Source organism: Lissotriton vulgaris, chromosome 7 (assembly GCF_964263255.1).
Source record: "Lissotriton vulgaris chromosome 7, aLisVul1.2, whole genome shotgun sequence".
Lineage (NCBI taxonomy): Eukaryota > Metazoa > Chordata > Amphibia > Caudata > Salamandridae > Lissotriton > Lissotriton vulgaris.
This window is the reverse complement of record NC_141695.1, coordinates 1,385,892,360-1,385,916,729: the sequence shown is the minus strand read 5'-3', so window position 1 is coordinate 1,385,916,729 and position 24,370 is coordinate 1,385,892,360. Positions and strand designations below refer to the sequence as shown.

The 24,370-nt window shown below is 44.3% G+C and overlaps 1 protein-coding gene across 7 annotated transcripts in view; it reads right to left on the bottom strand.

Moving 5' to 3' along the window:
- Window positions 1-24,370, bottom strand: part of TAOK2 (TAO kinase 2) — a 1,046,857-nt gene that overhangs the window by 78,820 nt on the left and 943,667 nt on the right. For 4 of the 7 annotated variants that reach the window (XM_086932110.1, XM_086932112.1, XM_086932111.1 and 1 more), the window contains one exon: window positions 20,143-23,684. In XM_086932110.1, the coding sequence (XP_086788236.1) occupies window positions 22,059-23,684 (1,626 nt within the window). In that variant the 3' untranslated portion in view covers window positions 20,143-22,058. Of the gene's footprint in view, window positions 1-20,142; window positions 23,685-24,370 lie in introns of those variants that run through there. The other 3 variants (XM_086932114.1, XM_086932116.1, XM_086932115.1) reach the window with 1 other exon arrangement.

The window sequence follows — 24,370 nt, the reverse complement described above, 5'->3', positions numbered from 1 at the left end:
GAGGACTAGCCATGCAATGGACAGGGAGGAGTAATTTAAAGCAACGTAATCATCAGAAGACCTTACAGGTAAGGACTAAAGGAGGTTTCTGATTACCAGGGAGTTCCCTTCCATGCACCTCAACTGCATGTTTTCTTATCCAGCTTTGTCTGGACAATCGACTGAAGGTTTTGAGACGAAAAATCACACTTTTGATTTTTTCATCAATCAACAACTGCACTCCTTAAAAAGACACATTTCAAACATTTGGTTAGTGTCCTGTTCATTAGTGCTGAGGCATTTTTCACAACCCTCCCTAACTATCCATGCTCCCCATCCAACACCTGAAAAAGCTCACGCCACAAATCACTTAAAATCAATCTAACTTTTATTAAACAATTTATAAAGGGAACATCACAAAAAGATGCTTTTCACAAATAAAAAAAGAACGCAAATCATATAACACTCAGGTAAAAAAAAAAAATCCATAATTTACATAGAACAAAAGGAATAAATACATTCAGGGAACAAGACAGCATACACAAACACTTTAAAAAAAAGTGAAAATATAACTGCATATTTATTTTTTCCTTTAAAAATTATTTTTTTTTTTAAAGAAAGCAAAGTGTCAAGAGAAATGGAGGAAAAAACAGCAACAACAATCACCAAATGCTCGCAGAATTTGTAAGGCAGCTCTGGTTTAATTCTCAAGAATATCCTTTCCAACCCTGCATTCCTGATTGGGCAAAGAGGATTTCACCGAACCCTACATGTGCACCTGATCTGTTGATTTGTGTGGCACCAACATATCACAGTCAGTTCAGGGTGTACACAAAGCAACAACAGAAGACGAGGTAAGACTATCAAAACACTCGCAGGCTCACTTATTTGGGGGAAAAGGATTCTACACAATCCATCTACAGATGTAAATTAAAATCTGTAGTATTTATTAACAATAAGCTGTGTGTGTAGACCTCTAATCTAAATATTGCCCAAGCAAGACAGGGGAGAATAAAACCACATACATGTTTTTGAGTGCAAATCAGGCAACTGGCCCAGTATAGCTTAGGCAAACACATATTTAAATTAGTGGAATTAGAAATATGTGGCGACTGTACTTAGACTATCATGTCCGTGGATAAATCTCTAATAGCACAAGCGTGACACATCCTGGGAGCAAAAGCACCACATGTAGTCTTTTCCCTGCATGACAAATTCGGCTATCTGAAAAGGTTAGAAGGCATAGTCAGTTGACCAAGAATGGCAGCAATTTTGAAGAAGGTTTCCACTGTAGTGACTCCTGCTTTAGTAGCAGCAAGATCCCTTCCTTCAAACTGAGATGAACAGATCAGGGCAACTAACGCAAGCTCTTTCATACAAAGTATAAAAGATGACGTGATTCTGGAAGTTCAGGCTGCACGTCTTGTAGCCAGACTTTTCCCTGGACAGGTCATAGACATATACAGATGTCCAGCAACCACCGATAAAGCAAAACTCCAAACTTGTGGAGGATAGCATTATTTTCTTCATGCTTGTTCACGTAACATTTCATCTGATACTATCTGTCTAGATCAAAACTGTTTTGTCATGGATAACAAGTTAAACAGCTTACTGCCAAGAACAAAGCTTTTAGCTCAGTCACATTGATGTGGTGCACATGTTTCTGACCACAGCTTGTATCAAATCAACGTCACTCTATACCAGACAATCAAAGAATCCATGATGACCTCGGAATACCTCCCAACTCACCAAGAGATCTTTCACCTGTTGAAAAATCAGAACATCTTCAATCCATGTACTGATCTCTCAAATGAGACATGAGAATACTGAGGATAACCAATGTGGCAGAACTGGAGGTAGGAAAAGTAGATACGCTGCATGCAGGAGATTATTTTAGCAAGAGCACTTCAGAACCATCTCTCACAATAGACAGTGCAAATTCAAGCAGCATGTTTTTAGGTTAGGATGTTGGATCATACTCTTTACTGTGCATAGCACTACTTTTATTAATTAAGCAAAGTGATGATGATGCTGACTTGGTCATATATAGAGAAAAGACCAGGATAAAGAGACTAGCCCTCAATCAGTCTAGGCAGAAACTGAAAATTCTTCTGGAAGAATGCTCTTACCTAACAAGTCATTTACATTAGGGTAGTTGTGCCCAACCCCCTTCGAAATGAGGTGGGGATCACTCTATCCTGACAGCAGAGGAGTTGAACACCTTAAACTAATGATGGACTCATCACAGCACAGCCACTATTCTCTCGTCCTATTCTATGCCCAACTCAAGTGCTGGATATATATAAAAATGTATCCTTTGTGCGGTTGAAATATGAAAGTAAGCATGCCTGAGGTATTTATTCCAGATAGCCAGTACTACAACTGTCAAGCTTATCTGATCTTGAAAAGGGGTAGCCATCTGGAAAATTCCTTGGAAAGGAACCAATCGAAAATAAAACCCAAGGTCTCCTGTCAATGAGGATCAATGTTTTTCTGCTTTAGCACCTAAAACAGAAAACCTTAGAAACCTGAAGAGGGAATAAAGGCAAGAGATGCAAAGCCACATCAATCATCTAAAATGGCGTTCTTGCTGGTCACCCTCCAAGCTTGGAGGGAAAAGAAGAATCAGGTAGACTCTGAAAATTGGGCAGAAGACAGTACTGCTTTTGCCTGAAGATGTGAGACAGAAGAGAACCGTAGAAGATTTATAGTAATTTTCCTCTCACTGCTCATGAATCTGTCCTGCTGTAGGGTTAGTAAAATCACAAATGCTTAGATCTGTTCTGTTTAGTTGCTCCCTAAAAGTAGTCTTAAGTGGAGGCATTTTGGAGATGAGCAAATTACTTTATTTTAATCTCCTATGCCATCAAGGAATGTGAAACTTAGTCAAACTGAAATATGAAAAACAAACAGAAATGACCAAGTGTTCTCTGTAGTTAAATTAAGTAAGTTGGGAAAAGATAAAAGACTAAAAAATCACTAACAAATTAAATTGGACTGATTTAACATCTGGTACACCAAACCGCAGTGCATGTCTAGAAGAAAGTCCAGTGTGGGACCAGAAACATCTTTGACTACATTAGTAAAAGCAGCCCAAACTACACCACTGACATCTTGCTTATGGTTCTCTTTTTTAACCAGCCACTTCACAATGCAACATGGCAGTACATGTGCTTCAGTGAGACCAGAAAAGGTGACTTGGGAGGACTGGAGAAAGTCTTACTTGGGAAACATCAATAGCATTAACAAAGTGATTAGGTCTTTTCAAGCAGGCTATTCGAGCACTTCGGAGAGATGACTGGCCATCAATGCAAAGGTAATCTGGAGTAAGCCACGAGGCAAGCATCTGGGGGACTTCAGGATGTACTTTGGTGTTAGGTTGCTAAGGAGCCTTGAAACTTGTGGAGGCTCCAGTGCTATATATTAGATTATATTAGTCAAACAATATGCAACAAGGGAACAAGCGCCTATGTGTTAACATGCCTATTTATGTTTGGATTCCGCACAACCAAGCCCAGCAACTCACTAGGAAACAAACCAAAGCCTTCTGCTCTTGTTTAGAAACAAGTACAAGCGTGGATCGATGATATGGTCATACGCACTCTAAACTGAGACAATGAGAGTCTGCTTTCAAGCTCAGTGAACAGAAAAACAGCAGAATTTTAAATTTTAATCCTGGGACATTACAGGGAGTCCAGAAATGCAATGAACAAGGCAGCAAGTTTGAAAAGACCTAGGTTACAGAAAAACAGGGAAACGGACGAACACGGCCTAAACTGATGGGGAGCGTGTTTGTGTCAGATAACTTCATACAAAGAAGGTAAAGAGCGAAGGTGGAAGACACCAGTCATGTCTGGGGGTAAGAACTGGGTCAAAGGTAGCCAGGGACTGGCTTACAATATGCGTTTGCGTTTATACAGTACATAAACTGCTTCCTTCACCTATTCTAAAACTAGGCATATACCATCAGTCCGAGCGACTTGATTTGGGACAAATGAGGAAGAAGGGAGACCTTCTTAGTTGGAAAGAGATATGCCCGTTTCATAGAAAAGAAGATTAAGTTGCAACAAAACGCAACCGACAAAACTGATATGATAGAACACCTTAAATCACTAAGAGGATATAAATTCAATACCTACACAACTTTATTGGTCTTTACTTAAAAGGTTCTGCCCTAGTTCGTAAACAAACATCAGCCGACCAATTCTATGTAAGGACCTAGAGGGGAGGATTAGGCTTTTCTTTCTTTAAATCACTAGCAGCCTTTTACATCTTTGATTTCATTAGAACGTAAAACTACATTTACCATGAGTCCTTTGGGGGAAAAACTAAACAGACTGTTAATCAGAATGCCTCAGTTCCACACTATAACCGCTGCAGAGTCTATTCTTCTCTTTCTTCGCTTCTCCAGCAGCAGACATAAGTGCCTTTCCATTCTCTCATTACCATCCAAGCGTTCCGCAGTCCATATTGTGTATTGTGCGGGGACAATAAAACCTGCTGATCTGTTTTGTTTTACAGTATTCGGATATGCGACTGGATAGTCCGTTTAGACCTGAAGGACATTTATCTGACAATAGCCATCTTCCCACCCCAAAGGCATTTCTTACAATTCCTACGGAAACCTCCGCTATTCGAAAGCACCTACCTTCCTTTTGGTCCATCATCCCCCCCTGGTGTTTCACCAAACTCATGAGACCGGTGGTTGAACATTTGAGAGCTCGGGAAGTGTGATTGTTAGTCTATCAACGATATCCTGATCAATGATCAATGTCCAGTGCGAATGTCCACACATTTGCAGATGACCATAGATCGATCTTCTGAAATCTCTCTGCTTCATTATCAACACGGAGAAATCCACACTCTGTCCGGAACAGTCCCTGCAGTGCCTGGTGTTTCTCAAACTCAGTCAGAGCCACTCTCAGTCTCCCCTCTCGCAAGCATACCAAGATACAACACAAACTGAGGAGGACATTAGCCAAGTCACAGGTATTACTATGAAAGGTGGCACGTATAGAGGGACTTTTAACTTCCTCCATCCGGGCCATCTTCATGGGGCCTATCAATTATCAGGCACTACAGCGCCTGAATATCTCATCTCCATTGGGGTTTTACGTATTCCCAATCCGTTCTACTTTCATTATAAGCCCGGGAGGAAATGCAGTGGTGGATATACCACATGGAGGCCTGTAGTGGTTGGGCGATCTTTGACTCCCAACTCTATCAGGTGATAAGAGTCGGGTGCCAGCAGGTCACGCTGGGGAGCTCGCTTTAGAGACTTTATTTCAGGAGGTAAATGGTCCTTTACAGAACAATCCCTGCATATACATTGTTTGAGTTAATATCAGGATCATACGCTCTCAAATGTTGGACCAAAGACAAGTTCCAGGGCTCAGTCATTCCGAAAATGGACAACGTTGCGGAGGCCCGTTGTGTCAATCATCTTAGATCTGGCTCACACCCTCTGGGATTTTTGTCTCGACAATCACATCTCTGTGTCAGCGAAGAACCTTCCGGGTCGGTCCAATCAAGTGGTGGACTAGCACTCCAGACACTGGTGGGTTGTCAACCCGTGGAACCTACATACCTGGGTGTTTTCAACATTTTCAGGAGAGGTGGAGCCGTTCTTCATGGATCTCTGGGTTTCATCTGGACTTTCAGCTGCCCAGATATTGCAGTTGGAGGCCAGACCGGATAAAGTGGCCACAGACGCATTTCTCCAGGAGTGCAGCAAGGAGACGTCATGCGTATTCCCTCCTTTTGTGAGGATAATGAGTGTATCTGCCCAGGTCTGCATATAGTAGGCGGATCTTGTGTTGGTGATCACACCGCTCTGGAGGTCTAATGTCTGGTTTCCAGAGATGATGGACATTTCTTGGAATTTTCCAATCCCGCGACCCCCTATTTCAACACCTCCTCCAGGATCCCCAGTACAATCTTCATCCCCTAGTGGTGACAGGTTCCCCCCATTTCATGGCTTTGAGGATTATCGTGAACAATGAAAAGTCCCAAGCATTTCACGAAAGGCTGCCTCCTTACTCACCTGAGAATGGGAGGCTAGAACTAACAAGAGATACCGCACCGCCTGGTGTAGATGGCTAAGTTGGTGTCTCCAACGCCTAGTGGATCCCTTGGGGGCAGATGTTGTCCATGTTCTGAATTATCTGGCGCAGTTAGCCTCCGAGGGTTTGGCCTACAGGTCAGAAAATACAGTTAGGTCGGCTATTTCGGCAGGCCATTTGCCAGTGGAGGGTCACCCAGTTGGAGAACATCCTTTGGGGAGCAACATCTTGAGGTATCATGTTGTCACTCCCTCCAAAACCCAGATATTCCACCTTGTGGGATGTAAACATGGAATTGAATCTTCTCAGGTCTTGACCTGAAAAGTATCTGCCCAGAAAGAAAATGTTGGCAAACTGGCAGTGTTGTTGCGCTTGATTTCGTGCAGAAGATTCTTGGACTTTCGAGCATTAGACACAACAGGTAGAGTATTCACCCCTGAAGGGGTAACTTTTCACATTGCACGCTGAAAAAAGGTGCAATTCAAAATTGGTGTCATATCCTGCTTTCACAGGTGTGCCTAAGTTATTTGTGGTGTGGACGAAAGAACAAGTTACTTGCCTTCGGTAACGATATATCTGTAAGAAACATTAGTAGTGGTAGATTCCTTACCTTAGAATTACCCCCACGTGTCAGACTGGATCTGGAAAGTTTTTGTCAGCAGTATCCCTGCGCGTCGGTAGGTGGCGGCGTGCGGCCCCACATCCGTCGTTTGCGTCGTGGTCGCCGAGATGACGTCTCGGGCGCTACTTAGATGCCGCCCACATGCGCCGGCGTCCGTTCTGTACACGACTTTCTGCGCCAGTAATACAGAGTCATACAAGAAACTGACAACTGGTGCATTGAAACTAGGGTCCTGAAAGGGATGACCTTAACCCTAGAAATCAGTTCGCAGAATGGGGAGGATGGGTGGGGCAGTAAGGAATCTATCACTACTAATGTTTCTTACAGATATGTCGTTACCGAAGGTAAGTAACTTGTTCATCTGAACAAAAAACATAGCGATAGATTCCTTACCTTAGAATAGATACCCCAGCAATACCAACCCCGGTGGTGGGTCTGCGAACCAAGATCACACCAGAAAGTCACGAAGAACAGAACAGCCAAAGAAGCCGTCTCTCCGGACTTGGCTGTCCAGGCAATAATGCTAAGTAAATGCGTGCAGCGAGGCCCACGTGGCTGTCTGACAGATGTCTTGCAGGGGGATACCACGTCCCAATGCAGTAGTGGCCACAGTAGCTCTGGTGGAATGAGCACGCAATCCCACCAGAGGTTCCTTTTTAGCCAAAGAGTAACAGGCTTTGATACACAAGACGACCCAGCGGGAGATAGTCCTCTTGTGTACCGCCCGGCCTTTCTTGGTGCCAACATAGCCAACAAAGAGTTGGTCATCCACCCGGAACTGTTGTGTGGGACTGAGATAAAATGAGAGCGCATTTTTTGGGGCCAGACATGGAGCATCTCTTCGTCTCTGGAAGGATGCTGAGGTGGAAAAAAGGTGGGCAGGGTAATAGTCTGTCCAATGCGAAAGACCGAAACAATTTTTGGCAAAAAGGAAGGACGGGGTCTGAGCACAACCTTGTCCGGATGGACTGATAGGAAAGGAGGCTTACAAGAAAGAGCCTGGAGTTCACTCACTCGCATAGCGGAGATGATGGCCAAGAGACGAAGAGGACAGTTGTGAAGAGGCTCAAAGAGAGCGCACATCAAGTATGCAAGTACCAGGTTCAAGTCCCACTGAGGCATCAGAAACTTCATAGGAGGAAAAAGGTGTGTAATGCCTTTGAGAAATCTATTTACAACAGGGGACTTGAAAAGAGAGGGCTGATCAGGGAGCCTGAGAAAGGCCGAAATAGCAGAAAGATAGCCCTTAATAGTGCCCAGAAGAGAACCCTGCTGAGCCAAAGAAAAAAGGAGCAGTAAGACTTCAGAAAGAGGGACAGAAAGGGGATCCACAGCCTTTGATGTGCACCATGTCACAAATTTGTTCCACCTACAGTCGTATACCACTTTAGTGGAGGGACGCCTGGCTGCCAGACTGACACCAGAAACTTCAGGAGGCAAGTCAAAAGGACTCAACTGCCGCCGCTCAATCTCCACGCAAAGAGGGGGAGGATGGACAGGATTAGGTGGAGGACAGTCCTCTGCTGCTGCAACAGAAGATCCTCCTGAAGAGGCAGTCTGATCGGAGGTACGATGCTGATACCGAGTACTTGGGATACAATACTCTTCGAGCCCAGTCCGGAACCACACGGATGAATAGTGCCGGTTGCGCCTGATCTTTTTCAGAATTCTGGGCAGAAGTGGTAAAGGTGGAAAGGTATACTACAGACCGCAACTCCACTTGTGATGAAAAGCGTCGCCAAGCGAGTGCTGCCTTGGAATTTCCAACATGCAGAATTGCTGACATTTCATGTTCTCTTCTCTAACCAAGGCTCTCCCCACCGCTGAAAGAGACCTTGCACCACCTCCGAGTGAAGACACCATTCATGATCCATCATGCACTGACTGCTTATTTTGTCCGCCCTGGCATTCAGAGAACCTGCCACGTGTTGAACCACCAGGAAAACGCTCTGATGTTCCAGCCATGTTCAGAGACGCAGAGCCCCCTGACATAGGGTCCACAACCTCACCCCTCCCTGTTTGTTGCAGTACCACATGGCGGTGGTGTTGTCTGTGAACACCTGCACTACTCTTCCCCTTGACAGAGGGAAGGAATGCTTTCAGTGCAAGCCGGTTCGCCCAAAGCTCCAGAAGGTTGATATGGAGCTTGAACTCCGCCGGAGACCTCTGGTCTCCGCCTCTCCCATGTTGCCGCCCCATCCCAGGAGGGACGCATCAGTCACCACTGTAAGCTCCGGTTGGGGAAGGGAGAGGGATCTGCCGTCGACCCAATGCCGGTTCGTGAGCCACCACTGCAACTGTTGTGCAGTGTCCTCCAAGATATGGACATGATCGGACAGGTTCCACTGATGCTGCGCCCACTGGAACTTCAGGTTCCACTGCAGAGCCCACATATACCTTCTGGCATGATCGATCAGCGGGATACAGGAGGCCACGAGGCCCAGCAGCCTCAGAGTCACTCTGACCGAAACCCGGGACAAGGGCTGAAAGACTGGAATCAGAGTCCGGATATCCCAGACTTGCTGTTCAGGAGGATAAACCCAAAACTGTGCAGTGTCCAGAACCGCTCGGATAAAGAGGAGCTTCTGAGAGGGAACCAGGTGCGACTTTGGCACGTTGATGGAAAACCCCAGCAAAGGCAGGAGGTCGGCCATAGTCTGGAAGTGGGAGACAACTGTCTGGAGAAGACTGAAACCCCTGATCTGCGCAGATGAGCTGCGAACACCGCCATCACTTTCGTGAACACCCGAGGGGCGCTGGTATGGCCAAAAGGGATCACAGTGAATTGAAAATGCTCGTGGCCTACCATGAACCGAAAGTAACGTCGGTGGGCCCACAGGACTGGGATGTGGAAATAAGCATCCCACATGTCCAGCGCTACCATCCAGTCTTGTGGATCGAAAGCAGACAAGACCTGAGCCAGAGTGAGCATCTTGAACTTCTCTTTGCGGAGGAAGCGATTGACGTTCAGGAGGTCTAAGATAGGACGCAGGCCCTTGTCCCAGGCCCAGGCCCAGGCCCTTGTCCTTCTTGGGCACCAGAAAATAGTGGGAATAGCAACCATGACCTACTTCTGGCGTCGGAAAGCGCTTAATGGCCCCCTTGGCCGAGAGGGCCACAACTTCCTGCTGAGGAAGCACCAAGTAAGCCCCGACATGCGGTGGTACCGAGGTGGCATGGCTGGAGGGGTAGTCTTGAAGGAGAGGGAGTAGCCCCTCAGTACTATCTCTAAAACCCACCTGTACGATGTGATGGTGCGCCAGTGGGGGAGGTGACGGCGTCCGCGCTGAGATTGTTGCTGCACAGTCTTGTGGCTCTGCTGCGAACGCTGCGGGCACCTCTTCCGTTGCCACTAAAGGAGCAAAAAGCAGAAGGCGGAGGAGAGCGGACTGCTGACAGCCCCCAAGAACTTGGCTGTAGCCCGTGAGTCCTTAAACCGCTCCAACGTGCTGCTTTGTCATCGAAGAGGTGACGGCCATCAAAGGGCATGTCCATAAGTGCATTTTAGGCATCCCCCGAAAATCCAGTTGTCTTCAACCAGGCGTGGCATCGAACCGATACCATCATTGCAATCGATCTTCCCAGTGAGTCGACGTGTCTAGCCCAGGACCAATCCTGAACTTAGCTGCGTCTCTCCCCTCTGCAACAGCCTGGGAGAGTGTTGGCCTGGCCTCCTCCGGACACTGAGGCAGCACTTGCGCCACCGTATCCCACAGAGGGTGGGAATTACACCCCAAGAGGCATGCGGTGTTCAAGGACCACAGCGCAGAACTGGTAGAAAATCTTCTTTCCGAACTGATCCAGTTTCTTGGATTCCCTATCCAGTGGTGCGGAAGGGAAGGCTATCGGGGAAGCAGAGGCTTGGACAACCAAGCTCTCGGGTGTTGGGAGAGGAAAATGGGGTCACCCGAAGCCGGGCGATGGAGGCAGGCCACGTTCCTATCCACAGGAGCCCCTGTGGCGGGCCTGGGCCAGCTGTCCAAAAGAACGTCGGAAAGTGCTTAGTTGAAGGGGAGCAGCGGCTCCACAGATGTAGCTGCTGGCGGAAACCCTTCTGTCAGGAGGTTAGTCCTGATGGCCACAGTAGAGAGTACGAGGTGTAGTGCCTCGGCCGCCCTACGCAACACCACAGCATGACTAGCCCCCTCCTCCGTATCCACGGTAGGAGGAGACAGCATGCCAAGGTCTGGTGAGGTATCCAGACCACTGGCTTTCACAAACACCTCTGCCCAGTCCTGGTCATCTACGCATGCAGCTGCGAGACAGTCCTCAGACCCCTCCCAGTTCTCCCTTTCCTCCTAAGGCAGTTCAACAGGCCTAAAATAAGGAGCAGAGACATGGGGATAGAAATCCCAGAGCAACGTCGCCAACCCGACGCCGCATCCCCTTTGGGGCTGAAACCGTGGGCAACGTCGTCCTGAGGAGCGGGCGACGTCCGAAGTGGTGCTGGTGGGGTCGACGTTGGTGGAGGCATTATCAAGTTAACCGGCATAGACTGGGATCCAGGACTGGATCCATGGCGGTCCTGCGGCACTGGGGCCGAAGCAAGCAGCGACACCAGGCCAGAGCCGCCGGCGAAGGAACGCGAGGACCCACAGTGGGGACCGCAGGCCCGAAGGCGCACCAGTGGGTCCCGACGGCCCAAAGAGGCGAGCCATGGCCGACTGGAACTCCTGTATATGGGCCGGAGTCGCTGACGGACCCGAAAAAGGCAGGTAGGCCGGCAGGGACACCACAGGCTCCGCAGGTGCCGCGGGGCAGGCACCACCCATACCCTCAGCCACGTTGCACGACCGGCGAGGGGGGAAGTACGAGAATGATGAGGTTTCTTCGACTTCTTGCGTTCGCCTTACCTGACCCAGAGTGCGAAGACTTGGATCCAGAGGATTGATGATGACTCCGCGCGCAGTCCCTTGACCTCCCACAAGACTGGGTCCTCTAACAACGCGGAGCGGACTGCCGGGCCTTCAGCAGCTTTCGGGACTGATCCCGCAAAGACTTCGGCGCCAAGGCTCGGCAGTCGAGGCTCCGCTTGGGGTCGTGGTACCGCCCCAGGCAGAAAAGACACACCCAGTGCGGATCCGTCACTGACATCATGCGATGACAATCCTCACAGGACTTAAAACTGGGCATCTTAACTGCACGAGGAGTCGAAGACTTGATGAAAAATTAGCGACAAAAAGCCTCAAAAATTCAGTCAAAAAATGGCTGGGGAATCCTGCTCTTCCCGAATCTGCGCTTGCTGGTGCGGAAAAACAAAAGAACTGACGTTGGTGCACGTGGGCGGCGTCTAAGTAGTGCCCGTGACGTCATCACGACGCCAACGACTGACGCAGAACCGTACCACGCCACCTACCGACGCACAGGGGTACTGCTGACGAAAACTTTCCGCATCCAGTCTGATGCCTGGGGGTAATTCTAGGGTAAGGAATCTATCACTATGTGTTTCTTTCAGATAAGGCTTACGAGGCAGTGACTGAAGAGGTGCGTCTTCATGGAAAAGGATAATTGTTAATTGCACTTACTAAACCTCATAAGGCAGCTTCTTCTCCTATGATTGCCAGAAGGGTCAGATGGATAATGCAAGAAGCAGGTGTTGATGTTTTCCAATTTGGAGCTCACTCAGTGAGGGTGGCCATGGCATCTAAAGCATTTGCTTTGGGTGCTTGATTAGAAGATATCCTTAATGCGTCAGACTGGTCATCAGAGTCTACCTTTTAAAGAGGTTTTACTTTAAACTAGTTTCAACTCTGGCAACTCCAGTGGTAGAAAAGCTATTAACTAGCCTAATTCTTGCCTTCGGGTCCTTACATAGAATTAAGAATGTTCTAGCTATCGTAAATGAAAGTTTCAATTCTATTAGGGAGACAGAGGCAAAGATTAGCCCAGCCATGGTATCTAAAATTCTTGTTGACTGGCATGTATTTACAATAATGAGGCTTGATATGATAGGTACAATGGGTATTTCATGATTCAGTGGTTAATGTTTTCAATATGTTGAAACTTGGATGTTCTCTTTGTTATTTGCAATCAGAGTTGGAATAGTATGACAGTCAAATTAAATTATGTTTCCCTTAGGTGCAAAATCCAACAAACCGGAATGAGGCTTGGAAGAGCATACTGTGTTCCCAGGAAGAAAGAGGTTGATGAAGAGTCTGCGGTGGCTATTTTGTAGAACTGAGGCATTCTGATTGGACAGTCTAATGTTTAGTCTGACGCGCGCCCCCCATCCACCCCACCCCCGGACTCAATGGAAATGTAGTTTTATATTCTAATGAAATCAAAGATTTAGAAGGCTGCTAGTGATTCAAGTGAAGAAAGAAAAGTCTAATCCTCGCCTTCGTGTCCCTAATAGAATTGAAACTTTCCTTTACAATAGCTAGGACATTTTTGATTCTGGGCATATTTCGGCAAAGGAATTTACTTGCAACAATAGTTCTCGGTTACATATATTGTAGAGGTTCATAATATTTAAAACAACGTGCCCAAAAACGGGATATGGAACATTTAAGGAGTATGAAGTTAATCAGAAAAAGAAAAAGAAAATGGACACCTGTAACATTTCTAAACCACTGGTTAGAAGAGTAAATGAAACACCCTCAAAAACTCAATGTTATTCGAAACAGCGGTATATATTTTTCATCCGCCCCACATTGATGTTGTGGCATTTATCATAGGATGTTCCAATACGTGAAAAAGGTGTAAACAAAAACAAAAATTCTTGGAAGAGAGAAATGTCCAGGGGCAGAGTCAGCACAAGCCACAGAATTGTACACCACGCGGCTCTGCGCTTAATAAGCGGCATCCCCCTGATGAAGAAACAGGCTCTTCGCAAACAGATTACGGAGAGCACGTTTTCATAACTAAGTGCCTAAAAAGCGAACACTTAAATGTACTACACAAGTCGTGTGAGTATAAATATTCATATATGTTAGTCCTGACGAAAGCTCCATAGACCCGGCTGGGACAAAAGGAGCTGAAACATGTCGACAAGCTTATTATAATACTAATAGATCCAGTAACTCGATCTTTTTGAAGTATCTGTATATTTTATGATAGTAGAATCTCACCTCACATTAAAGCATTAGGGTGACTTTCTTTTTAACATTTCTCTCTTCCAAGAATTTTTGTTTTTGTTTACACCTTTTTTGGGGGGTAACCCTCAATCTCTGGACACTGCATTCTATACCAGAGGTGCCTCTGGATGAGGCTGGCATTGAGCACGTATTGGAACATCCTATGATAAATGCCACAACATCAATGTGGGGCGGATGAAAAATATATACTGCTGTTTCGAATAACATTGAGTTTTTGAGGGTGTTTCATTTACTCTTCTAACCAATAGTTTAGAAATGTTACAAGTGTCCCTTTTCTTTTTCTGATTAACTTCATACTCACCTTGGGGAAATAAACGGACACACTTTTTCCTCCTCCCTACCAGTTGATTAATTACATTTAAGAAGTATCCTGAAGGTTCCAATTACCAAAGCAAAATGAATGAGGAAAATACATTAACCTGCAACAAACCTTCTGCACCACTGAGTCTTGTTAAGTTTAGTATGTAGGTTTCAGTTTTTCCATACGTATGACTGATGATCCTCATGTGCTGCCTCAAGTAGTTAAGGATTAAAAATAAAATAAAAAAGATTATAAATCTCCAACCAATACGAAAGCTGACCTTACAATTATGGGAACCTCCCTCGGTTCAACTTTCCCAACATACACTTCTCCACCACATACTGTGATCTTCCTAAACAGCAAGGATATTTTCTAAAGACTGTGCATCGGAGTCTGAGAAAGATAAGTATGATTTGCAGTGCACAGAGAGTACATAGAACCAGTCTTCCTGCTGTATGGTTGGCTATTCAGAGGCAAGCAGCCCCAAGTCTTGTGTTAAAATGTGTTCTTTCACATATCTCTCACTTCCGGACTGTTTCATCATCTTGGTACCAGAAGAAGTAAAAGAAAGCTTTCTTTTTCAGTTATATGTTTTGATACTCTTGCCTGTTTTAAAAGAGAGCAATCATCAGACACATGAACTGAGGTCCCAATCTGCAACTTGCTCTTGACATAAGAATATTCAAGGGATACAGCAGACTAAAATTGTGTCTTTGGATTGATCCTGGACATCGGAGTTCTGTAGTCATAACAAGCTTAGGTCACGCTTCTGGAATGTAGTCCCAAGATGAAAAGATGTCACACTAAGACTTCAAGCTCCTGGACAGATGTTAACTTCTGATGTCAGGTTGCTGGAACAATATCATGTACTGCGACATAACTAAGTGAACTTGGTGCTAGATAGACAAAACTAAGGCCCCCTATCCTTTCTCAGAGCATGAAAAATTTGTTTTAAAAACACCTGGACTGCAAAAATCACAAAATTCACGACATTTTTAACAAGCTACACCTAGAACCAGTTCTGAAAACATGACAGAAAAGAAGACACTCTAATGTCATAGAAATTGCTAAGAATGCATGTAATCTGCTCATAGCAGACATAGGAGACAACAGGAAATTAAATGAAAAAGAGTTAGGAACAATGTGGCAAAATAACTATGCAGAGAGGATACAGCTGCAAACCAGCACAGGTTTCATGAAAGGAGCAGTAAGACGAGGGTGTTGTTAACTACATTTAAATTGCAACTTTCTAGAAGTTCACAGGGACATTAAAAAAACAAAGCTTTTCTTAACAGGACCCCAAGAAAGAAGTTCAGAATGTTAAAATAAAAAAACACGTGATGATGAAAGGTTTTATATGAAACAGAGCTAGATTGGTTCTTTAATGTTAATCGGGTAGTTTGTGAATGAATAATATTTAAAACACTTGCATAGTTAAAGTGGAATTTTATACACAACACTTTGAAGCCAATAGACATGTTTGCACAAGTAACTGCAGAAACTAACTTAAACAGTCTTGCTTTACGTATAAGGTTGGGGCTGATGGTGTCAGTTTACCAGTCCCACCTTTCCATATTAGCACTTCAAGGAAAATGTTTATTTATTTATTTTGTAAAGGGTAGGTTTCGTTCGAAAAGGGCTACCACAGTGAAAAGGGGTCCAGCACAGAGATGGGCAATCAATGTAACAGGGGCCTACATAGGCTTATTAAGCAGCATGGTTTCTCACTATCTCCCAGGCGTATTGTTAGGGTAAGGGGGTTATGATTGTAGATAATTTCCCCATCTTTAGTTTATAAATGTCTTTTAAGAGATCAGCTCTTTCTATTTACTATAGGAAATCAATTTGGAATATTTTACTGCAGAAAGTAAGAAGCTGTGCAAAACAAGGAGGGTCTGATATCAAAGGAATGATATTGTACATAAACAATGGAGGGCGAGATCTTAGGCCTTATCACCTAGAAAATGTTCAAAGAAATAATTTAATATGCTACATTTGTAAACTGCCACTTTTGAAATGGAAATGCTGTTACTGGCACAGGGTGTCTGTGTGTGTTACTCTATATATATTAAGGATCGAACCAGTGCACACTCCATTTAATTTCTCAAAAACAAATAGCGACTTGTTGGCTTTGCCACTTCTTGTCTGTTGTTTGGGAGCAACAGAAGGCAATGATTGAAGGAAGTGGAACGAAGGTCACTCAAAGTTAGTATAGATTACAATATGTCTTGAACTACACATGCGCCATACAGAACAAACCTAAAAAAAATGCTGGCCTTTCATTTTTTTTTTTTACGCAGAACAATGCACGTTCCTTTCCATTACACAGAGTATGATCACTTCAAGAAACACACCTTTCTAAAACTGAAAAGGGTATTAGTGAGGGATTTTTTTTTAGCTTTTGCTTCCCTCACAAACCTTTAAACAGACCGATTTTATTTGGTAGTAAAAGGTACATTTCACAACTTTGCTCCTGCTTCAGTAATAGCACAGAATGTATATCATTTTCTTAGGTATCTAAAAACGTGTGCCGCTTTATTCGGTTAACAGAAAGAAATGTGTGGAGTTTTTTTAAAATTAATAGGAAAGATGTGATGTGTGCTCTAAAGTCAGTCACTGAAAGCATCAAACACCGGCCTGGCCCAGTCATAGAAAAGAATGAGAACTGAGAAGACTTCAACAGCCTTTCTCCACAGCCCAACAGTTTAAAAGTGAACCGTAGTGCATACACTGTTTGAAGGTTTTCTAGGAGAATGTGCTTTTTGACAGCACACCTTTAGGCTTAGTTTCACAATAATACAATTTATTTGCAAAAGAAACCTCCAACCCCTCTTTTAAAATCAGTGGTTTACCCCATCGCAAAAAGTATAAGAACTCTAACACACTGGGTAATTCACACCCCTAAATTTCCCGTTCCCCGCCTGCTCCCTCCATTAAAAACCGTCATTGGATGATTTTTGTTTCTGCCTCCATGGCATGGCAGGAGATATTTACGATATAATCTGTGTTTGTCCTGCAGGCCAAACCACAGCTGTGAGGACGTGAAATAAGAGGAAATCAGACCAGAATGCTTACAATCTCAACATCCTTTATAGAAGACAGAATCTAACAAGGTGTAACGGTAAATTGTCTCCAGGTGTTATTTCATCAATTTTGTAGCTACTGCATTTTAATACCCACAGATAATTGGAAAATCTAATCCTTGACCACTAACCACCACATTCTGGATGATGGCTGTTGTAGGTTGTGATGTCCTTGGAAATGCAACTGACATCACCGCTCAATGCCACCTAATTGTACTGCAGACTCGCTGCTGCACATATACAGGTTATGGGAAGGAGTCAGGATTTATAAAATACCTCATCCTCAAACTCATCAACCTCCCCTTACTTCATTCAGAATGCCATGTACCAGACACGACCCACTGCTTTGCCAAAGCATCAGACTATTCAGTGTTGAAGGCCATAAATGACAGGAACCTGGGCTGGAAATAGAGGTAAGAAAACGTGGACTTGAGAAGCAGGGTATGATTTTGGTCTAGAGCAATTAAGAGTGCCACTAGATTAGCCTTTTCCTCGGCAATTAATGATTAAGAAACATGGGTGTCATTTCCATGTCCAGAAGTCAGGTTGGTGAACAATTCCCACAATGTGGACTGCCAACCTTAAGAAAGACATTAATATGGCACAATTTTGATAAGGTCAAAAAACCACACTGGGATTGGAGGACCGTGTTAGGTCAGTTAGGTACTGTCCACCTAATTAGCTACCCAAGATTCCGGGGCAACTCCATTTAAGATCAACTTTTCCATTCTGCATCTTCTACATCAGAGTATACTGAAGCATTACATGCACCCACAAAATAAGCCAATCAAATGCAGAGTTAATGAGGCTAACAATAGGCCAATATGGAATGATGCAATTTTAGGAACATTAAAGAATGCAACTCCTATTAACAAAAGTGTCAATGCAAGTAATACTTTACAAAATACTATTAATTTAATATTTGAAGATAGTAAGAAGGCAGCTTTATCGGTGCTGGGGAGAGAACCATTCATTTAACTTGGTCTGTACTGGATGAAAAGCTCCAAAGCATACAGATATATCTCTCTTTAAGTCTTGGGATGGGCCTCAATAGTAAGCTCTTGTCAACCACCTTCCCAAAGGGCACTCAAAATTGACACGATGGATAAAGCTTACACCTCTCTAGTACTATTAACACTCTTAGTCCTGAACTCCATTCATTCACAATGTGCAAAATATCGCCATGGCGTGACTGGTACCAGAACAGTGCCAAAGCAATTTATGTAATTAGGGTTTAGGAGAGTACACACATTTCTCTAAAGTGTTTAGGACTAGACCTCTGGATTTTATATTCTGATTTCCATTCCTTAATGACCAGCCAATATTTAGCTATAACGAACTGTGAACTGTTGGCTGAAGGGAGTTTACAATAATAAATACAAGAGTTTATGAGATGTAACCTCTTTGAATTAGGTCCCAACTCCCTCCACTTTCATGGTCTTGACTATATAGCAAAACATAAAGGGTTGGAGGATAGAGAAATGAGGCAAACCATGAGATTTCCTTGATGGACTAGTCCATGTGGATGCCAAAAGTGCTTGTGCCCTCCTGACAGAACTTCAGATATCTTCAACGGTAATGTTATGCAAGTCCCCCTCTTCTATGGTGGGTTCTTGCAGGAGGTGTGCATGTATAACAGGAGGCAAGAAGGATATGTCAGAGGTAAGATCTAAGTTTGATTTAGAAATAAATAAAAAAGGAGGTCCTTGGGGATTGCGGCACTGTGGGAGTGCTAGTGCTTTTAAAGCACAACCTATACATGTACGTGTATGGCTCTGATGCTATTAAAGCCTGCAGGTAAAAAAACACGACAAGCTGCAGTAATAGGCACTAAAATAGTGGCTTTGTTAAAATTTGAAAAAACATTCAAATTCTGCTATGACTTTGGCCAATTAAAGGGACAAAAAATGAACTCCAGCACAAGCTGCAATAGACCAGCCTAAAGGCCCAAACAGCAGCAAGCCACTGTTGCAGCTACAAGCCGGACTGTCAGTGTGGCCAATGTAAGGAGCACAATGAATAAATCTTGTTCCCTCTACAAAGACATAAAAAACAAAGCCATTTGCACCATGTGTTCTTGGAAGCTTCCTTGCTAGATACAATGACATTAAAGTCCTCATCAGTGAGCAGGTTGAAGTGATTTAAAAGCTAGACAGATAATAGACCTTTGAAAAGAATTGAAGGAGTGAAAGCCCATCCTTCTCACTTCAAGGGAATGTCATTAAGGGCGGACAGCATATACTTGCCTTAGCCCGTGTCTGTTTAATGAATGGCAAAGCAATGTAGTCATGCATCCGGGTTCCCTTTTCCATACTCACTACACTGGACAAAGCAGAGGACTCCGTATCTGATCACAGATCACTACTTCGTGGATGGCTTTATGATAAGGAACTAGGGGCTTCACAGTAATGACAAGGAGCAAACAGCTGTGTCATGACCAGAGATTACAGCACCATCGTTCATTTTTTCAAAGAACTGGCATTGTAGACTAATTCTTGAACAGGGCCTGCACATGTGCAACAGTAACCAACTAAATATTTCTAATAATGATTTAGGATCAGCCTCTTTAGAACAAAGAAAGATGAGGAGAGAATTTCAATTCTTCTATACACATCAACCTTGGGCTGCTATTTAGCACCTATCTCATGTGGACAGCTCAATCAATTAGTGATTCCAAAATTGTCAGAAGAATGACTATTTCAGTAATTAAAGGGAGAATGTTCTTGTCAACCCAAAGTGGACGTGATGGTGAAAAATGCTAATTATTATAGCAAATTATACCGCATATACAGCTTTAGTTTCATACAGAGACCTTGTAAACATGGCCAGCACAACAGTGTGTGTGATATATATATATATATATATACACAATTTCCTACATCTACACAACCAAGACCACAAGTCTTAGCTGTACAATATCCTCCCTGTCAGGCCTACAACCTCTAGAAGCACCACCAGAAATTAGGAATCAATAGAGACTTTGCACTCAAGTATGTTATACCATTTCTTCCATAGCATATTTTAATATAACTGGCCAACTATTCAATATAAAGGTCAACTAGTCAATATAAAGATACCCACCTCTGCACATACACTTTAGAATATGTGTTGATTTATCTATGATAAAAGAATAATGTTTTAGCTACAGGTAATTTGAAGACTGGCCGATTGCCAGGGACCAGGTAAAAATCATCAAATTGCATAAGAATAAGTAAATTCAGGATCCAACTGGAGTTGCTTTTGATGCACACTGTACTGTAGGTTACAAAGAGCATACCACCACAGATCATAACCAAACTGCTGAGGTAATACATGAGGTCAATTCTGGTTATCTTTGAATTGCTTATGGTTAATATTTTATGGATTTGTGCTGCCATTTAAAGTCATGAGGTGAGCATGGGGGCATTAGGATTTGGCATTTGGATTGTGCTGGCCATGACTAAGACATTCCAGGAAAGGTGCTGATGTCTTGCGCAATCTTGTATCCCTCTTCAGTGTTGAGGAGAAATTCTTGCCTCATCTCTGCTGGAAGGATGTCTGCCTCTCTCTGCTATACCTGGCTAGTATTGTATAGGAGGTGACTTCCCTGAGTAGCACTGCAGTTCAGATGGACTGACCTTTTGTATTTCCGACTATTAATGCAGTTTATAAACACCAAGATAGAAAGGTAGACATTGTGGTTTTGAGCTGTGGCCATGGTTGCATATTAATTCAGCAGAATGGGCCTTAGATTTACATAAGAATGCAACAAACAACAGGATCATATTTAGTGGGAAAAGGGATTATCACAAGTTAACATTTTGTTCCAAACCTCAATGGCAACTTGAGTTTCTTACCAGCAAAAAAGTCCCTTTTACCTCAGCAATGAGGGTCAATGTCTAAAAGTTGATTAGTAGAATCAGGATTTGTAAAGGTTTAATAGTTGAGTAGCACTCAACTCTATGAACTGTAACAGAGCTTGCGTAAAGGACACAAGGCAGATATTTCAGTGCCACTTGTTATCAGGCAATGGAATTCCATCTCAGAGGAAATGAAGTCCATTAAAAAAGGTGGCTTTTGCGGAAGTAGAATGCAGAGCTACATTAACTGACTGGAAATGAAAACACTAGTGATTTAAACAATAATTCCAGTCCACCCAAATCAGGAGAAAACGACTTAATAGAGGGCAAGTTCTATGCAAGTATGTGCATACACCCACAAGAACTGCCACAAATAATCATGGCAAATTACGGACACCAGTCACACCAGGTAGCATATCACGCAATGGGAGAGGAGGGACCTGGATACTACATAAGAATAACATCATAAAGTGGGCACATTTATTAAAGATGTCAAAAATACATCTTATTTTTTTATGTGCTCCTAAATTCTCGGCTTTTCATTCACAGTATACTGCTGTGTGTGACATCTATCCAACATCCAACTTTCGCTAACGCAGCGCTATAAAACAAAATTTCACATGGACTAAAAATTAAAAGACACATTCAATCATATTGTGCGCACACACACACACACACACACACACAACACTTTGGTTTCACTGTTCACTGGGCAGGGGAGCCGCTCCTTCAAAGAGGGGGCTCGAAGCCCAGACTCAGGCTTGGTGGTGATCAGCAGCAGATCTGTGGGCACAATGGCAAACAGGGGCACACTGGGATGTAAACATGAGAGTTAAGAAAGAGGGTGACATTGTTTTCATGGATAGAAACTTGATCCTGCACCTAAAATTAACAAAATAAAGACTCCGTCCTAATGAACCGAAGTGTATAACTTCTCATATAGTCAACTAAGGCTTTTACTGACCCCACACCCAATCTAGTATTTCACTCATGGGCTCAAAAGGCCAGCACTCCAATACTGAATGTATAGTAATAACAGTTCAGATAATTTGGACCGCATTGGCGAGACCTGCTTTCATCTCCACGGAGCAGGGTAGGACCTCCTTGAGGCAGTGTGCCGGGCGCTGACTCTACGGACCAAACGGGCTCGCTGCTTGGACCTTGCAAGTCGCTGCTCCCGACTCAGCAGACGTGGGATGCGGCTGGGTCGCTCCTCCCTCAAGAGGCGCATGCCTTTCAAGTAGAGCAGTGCGGTGCATGGCAGTTTAGCACTAAGCTCTCGGGCCAGAGCTACAAGCCATTGATTCAATCGGCGGACCAGTCTGGCCACCGGGGATACTGCAGTTATCCATAAGCACCTCCAGCGACCTCCATGTAGAGCCTCCCGTTGCGAACCACGGGCTAGGATGGGAATGCGACTACGGAATCCACCCTTAAAGGTTTTGGGGAACAGATAGAAGAGCCTCTTCTCATTGACAACTCCTAAGCGCTGCAATGTCTGAAAGACTGGTTGGGGGAGGCGGAAGAGGACCCGGATCCAGATGCGTGAAGCCCGTTTAGGTAGTGATCGTAGGCAATCTTTGGCAGGCTTGAAAACGAGCACGATTAATAAATAAAGGGACAGGAAGAGGTAGGGGGCAGTAAAGAAGTGGGCTGCTATGAGAATGACAGGGACATAGTAGAGGTACAGGCGATAGCTCAGGCCCAGGATTGTAAAACAGCTAAAGACTTTGGCAATAAGGATAAAAACTGAAGCAGAAACAAAAAAGACACTGTGCACAAGGACGTAGGCCACGACCAAGCACACAACCACCATCTCGGAAGCTACGAGTAAGGCATTGAGGCGAGACTCTGCCCCCTTCTGAGCCAGTGTCAGGAGTGTCACCAGAAGGAAGAGGATGAGTACAAAGTTAGGGTAGGCTGCAACTAAGAAGGCCAATGCCCCACACACCATATGGGAGAAGATGGCTGGCAGGGATGACATATGTTGGGCCAAGAATGGGGGGATACTCTGCTCTACAAAGCCAATGTCTTCAATGTCTGGAAGCTCTAGGCCTTCCTCGTAGCCAACAGGGAATTCATGCGTGACTTTGTTTGACAAACCAGACATTTCGTGTTCAATCAGGAGTGCCCTTCCTCCCAAGGCCTCCCAAGACTGTAGCTCAAAGTATGGTGCATCTGAGGGGCAGCCATCAGCCGCCCCCCTGAGAGTCTCGTCCAAGTGAGCATCCCCCATTGCCCCCTCTTCCTCAATACGGTCGAGGGAGGATGGTTCCATCAGCGTCACTTGGTCGAGGTCCTCATCTAAGCTGCTAAGGCTGATGCAATCCAAATTGTACAGCTCTGTGTCGTCCTCCTCTTCCTCCTCGCAGCTCTGCTTTTGACTGTCTACATCTTCCTCATAGAGTTCTCCCTCCTCCTGAGACTCCCCTACCGCGTTTGAGTCCCCCCGGGGACCTACTTTCAAGCTCTTCGGTTGCTGGCGTATCTCCATGGCATGCTTCTGACGCAATTCTTGCTCCCTCCGCTTGTTGTATTCCAGTTGGTTCCCGAGTTCGGTCTGGTGTTGTAAGCGAGTGAGTTCACTGCGGGTGCGCTGCACTGTGTGTAGATGCCGGAACTCAAGTTCCTGTGTTGACTCGTGCTGCCTCAGCAGCATAGCACACTCCAAGTCTTTCTGTGTTTGCTTCTTGTTCAAGTCCTGCAGTAAGAAAGAGAAAAGTGCAGGTAAGAAAAAAGATGGGCAAGGCAGCCGGACAGGCCATTCAAAGGGGATGAAAGTTAACAAAGAAAATCTAAGTGCATGCAGTTTCTTGTTATATCCTACAGAGGGCTACAAAGAGAGAAAGATGATTATGGATAGGATCAAAATAAAGTTTTCTAAAGCAAAAAATGAGAAAAGTAATAGGTTTGAATTATTGGTTTTGAATAAATACACGAGAAACTGCATGCTCTGCAAGAGAAATGTATTTAATAACTTCATTTTTGGTATTTTATTTTGTAATAATTTACTGAGCGTGCATAGAAAGGATTAATGTGCAACAAATCTGATATTTCAAGCATTTTACTCTTGGGATACAATTGATTTGTGAACGTTGATGTTTTCCTGTTTAAAAGCTCTAAAATAAATGCTGAACCCTCTTACCTCTTCATATCTTCTGTGTCAACCAGTGCCATGTTTTCCTCCAGAGTACCTAAACTGTTTCTACTATATTTCATGCAAAATAAGGGGGTCACCTCCAAACAATGTAGCTTTGCTGCACGCGGGCCCACTATTAACCCACTTGTCTGCACATTCCTATTAATGCTCAATTAATGCACACACATGTGTGAGAAATGCTTTAACTAATATCCCACCTGATTGCTAAACCAGAATATTTTTTCATA